The sequence below is a fragment of the Nanorana parkeri genome, unplaced genomic scaffold, assembly GCF_000935625.1.
Source record: "Nanorana parkeri isolate BGI_ZX_2015 unplaced genomic scaffold, ASM93562v1 scaffold1281, whole genome shotgun sequence".
Classification (NCBI taxonomy): Eukaryota; Metazoa; Chordata; class Amphibia; order Anura; family Dicroglossidae; genus Nanorana; species Nanorana parkeri.
The window spans coordinates 261,793-264,913 of record NW_017307549.1 but is presented as its reverse complement, the minus strand read 5'-3'; the positions used below and the strand labels follow the sequence as shown (position 1 = coordinate 264,913).

General features: G+C 36.5%; 1 protein-coding gene across 1 annotated transcript in view; it reads left to right on the top strand.

The window, feature by feature from the left end:
• Positions 1-1,178, top strand: part of LSM5 (LSM5 homolog, U6 small nuclear RNA and mRNA degradation associated) — an 8,159-nt gene extending 6,981 nt beyond the window's left edge. The window contains exons 4-5 of the mRNA XM_018569063.1: positions 141-213; positions 1,047-1,178. Of these exons, the coding sequence (XP_018424565.1) occupies positions 141-213; positions 1,047-1,079 (106 nt within the window). The 3' untranslated portion in view covers positions 1,080-1,178. The remainder of the gene's footprint in view (positions 1-140; positions 214-1,046) is intronic.
• Positions 1,179-3,121: the final 1,943 nt, after the last annotated feature.

The following is a 3,121-nucleotide window of genomic DNA, read 5'->3' as shown; positions in this document are numbered from 1 at the left end:
TTTCTGTTTTGTATTTTTTTTTTTTTTTTTTTTTTTTACTTTTTTCAAACTGTGCATTAAATATCTGCTTTCTTTTTCTGGAAATCAGTATATAGAAAGTGTCAGCCTGTAATGTAATGTTTTGGTTTTTCACTTTTTAGTGAGATTACACCTGAGGGAAGGCGAATTACAAAACTTGATCAAATCTTGCTAAATGGAAACAATATAACCATGGTAAGTTTCCAAAATACTGTGTGTTTTCTCAAATAACATATCTCCATCCCCAGGCTTTGCCTGTGGAACCTAAAATCATACGTTGTGCCAACATTTCCAACAACTGCATAGTGACACAACTAGGGCTGCAACTAACAATTATTTCCATAATCTATTGGTTGGCCGATTTTTTTTTTTTTTTTTTTTTTCTTTTCTTTTACTTGGATTTAAAAAATAAATAAATACCTTCCATAATTTAAAATAACCTACACAAATGGAGTGTTTACAAGCATAAAATGTATTTCGGAATAAAACTGCACTGCACACGTCATGACCTGCCTCGCATCATAAAGCCGGCTCCCTAGCCAATCGGGAAATCTAGAGGTGGGTCATGGTGTGTTGTCCGGCTTCCTGACCAATCGGGAAGCTATGCTTCCTAACAAGTAAAGCCGGCTTCCTAGCCGGGTGGCGGGTTATGACGTGCCGCAAAGCTTCCTGATTGGCTAGGAAGCCGGCTTCACTTATTGCTAGGCAGTTTGGCTTCCTGATTAGCTGATCATGATGTGAGGCAGCCTGGCTTCCTGACCAATCGGGGAGGTGGGTCATAACGTGCCATCTGGCTTCCTGATTGGCTAGGAAGCTGACTTCTTCTGTTGCTAGGCAGTCTGACTTTCTAGATTGTGTCTGGACTAATTGCTATGTAATTGAGGGCAGTTTGTCATAGAATGTAATATAGCAAGCTGGAGATAATTAATTTGATATATTTTGCCTTAAATAGAAACTCTTCAAAAATGTGTTTTTGTTCACTCTAATGTAATTCATTTCACATTTGTGTGTTCTTTTTCTCATCGTAGCTTGTACCTGGAGGAGAAGGTCCTGAAGTATGAATGGGTTGTGAAGTTCAACAATCCATCACCCCATCCTGTATATTACAGTGGAACTGGTTGACCTGGCATCAGACAAATGAGTGTATTATAGGCACAGAAGGGAAAAAGCTTTACAAAGATGGCTTATGGAAGGAATCAAGTATATCTAAAGACAAAACTTTTTCATTATGGATAATGTAGTAATTTGGCTTAAACCTGTTTGTGTGTGTGTTTTTTTTTTTGTCATATGTCCTATTTGGAAGATTTTGCTTAATTTTTGACTCCTGTAAACACAACGGGGAATAGGAGGAAATCTCTACAAAGTAAGATAAATTAATTCTTAAATAGACAACTCAAAATTGTGGACTTTTCCCTTTTACTCCCTGTGGCAGAGGTCACCAGGAAAAATAGAAAGTTTGACTCCACCTAGTGGGGACAACATTTAAAGTCTGACAGAGGTTCTAATCACTTGCAAAAAAAGTTTTGCCTTTTTAGATGCGCATTAGCATTTTTCAATTTGCCAATAAATTGTATAAGAAATTGTTTCTAAATTCAATTTTTAGGTTTTGTTATGGAAAAGCAGAAGAAGCTTAAATGAGTTTGATATTTTCAAACATCTTGTAATTTTTCAAAAGTCTGAATAAAAGCACGGGTTAGTAAATAAACTTATTTAGGTTGTATGAAGCCTGTTTTTTTTTATTAACATTTTTTTTTTTTCTTAGGAAAAAATTATTCTATAAAATAAATAACAGACTTGTCTATGATAAAATTGGCAACTTGACCTTGTGTTTTTATCTTGTACGCTTTACTTTTATTTCCTTATATGTTGTCCAACATGTAAAACTTGCATGATGTGAAACCTGCAGTAAAAGGTCTGCTGTGCTTTTTTTTTTTTTTTAATGCTTGCTGCTTGCATTTTTTTTAGATAGATACACACACAAAATAGTCATATATTACCCAAGTCTTTAATCTTTGGTAGTAAAATCCAAGTCTACAAAAAAAAAAAGTTGTTTTTGGTTAATTTATCTAGCACCTTCTTATCAAATGATCACCTAGCTCTGAAAAAATGCAATGAAAAGCACATAAACAGGAAAGGGAGAAAGAAATAATGCAGAGCAAAACATTTTCTAAATAGCAGTGCAAAACCAAGAAACGTGACTATTGTAAAAATATGGGGGCTGTTTTTGCTGACCCCCTTCCTTGAAGGAGCAACTGCAATTATGCAGATCATCAAGCTAGAGTAAGCCTAAAGTTATTATCTGTACACTTTTTTTTTTTCTGGTTTAGTGAATCAATAAGATTTAAAAGACGAAGTGGGAGTATAAACAGCTAGGCAACTAGAATTTGCTCATTGAGAAGTTAGCAATGACTCTCTTTTGTCTCAGGTTAGGTTTGTTTTAAATCTCAACTCCAGGCACAAAACCTTAAAGTGACATTAAACCCTCCAGATTTTTTAACATATAAACCAATACTGTAATGTGTGCCTTACTGTAATCCATGGTTGTTTCCCTTCTCTTTGCTGCTCTTTTTAAATCATGTCTTCTAATGCTGGGGGAGAACTTCCCTTTTCAGCTCAGAGCCTCTTCCTGTAGTGCTGGCTCAGGTTACAAGCCTATACAAACCTATACACAGACACCGTGTATCCATTCCTGAGACAAGGCAGTCTGCTGCAAAACAGAAGTTCTGCAGAGCATGAGAACAGATACAGATTTAAAAGGAAGAGCGGCAAAGAGAAGGGAAACAACCATGGATTACAGTATTGGTTCATGTTAAAAAATCTGAGGGTTTAATGTCACTTTAATTTTAAAGTAATACTAAAGGGTATTTTTTTTTTTTACCTTAATTCATTGCCCGCTTTAGGGTAAAAAACATTGTGCTACTTTTAGCATGCCACGCAACTCCAAACACTTACCTATGGTCCATGTTTACTGCTGCCAGCTTCCACAAAGTTCCAGGTTGAGTGGAGGGATCCCAAGCTCACTGAGGACAAGGCAGCAATAGGCTGCGGCACCTACCTGTCAAATTACTAGGAGGAGGCGGGAGCAGGGGTGTGGCTTGAGAGC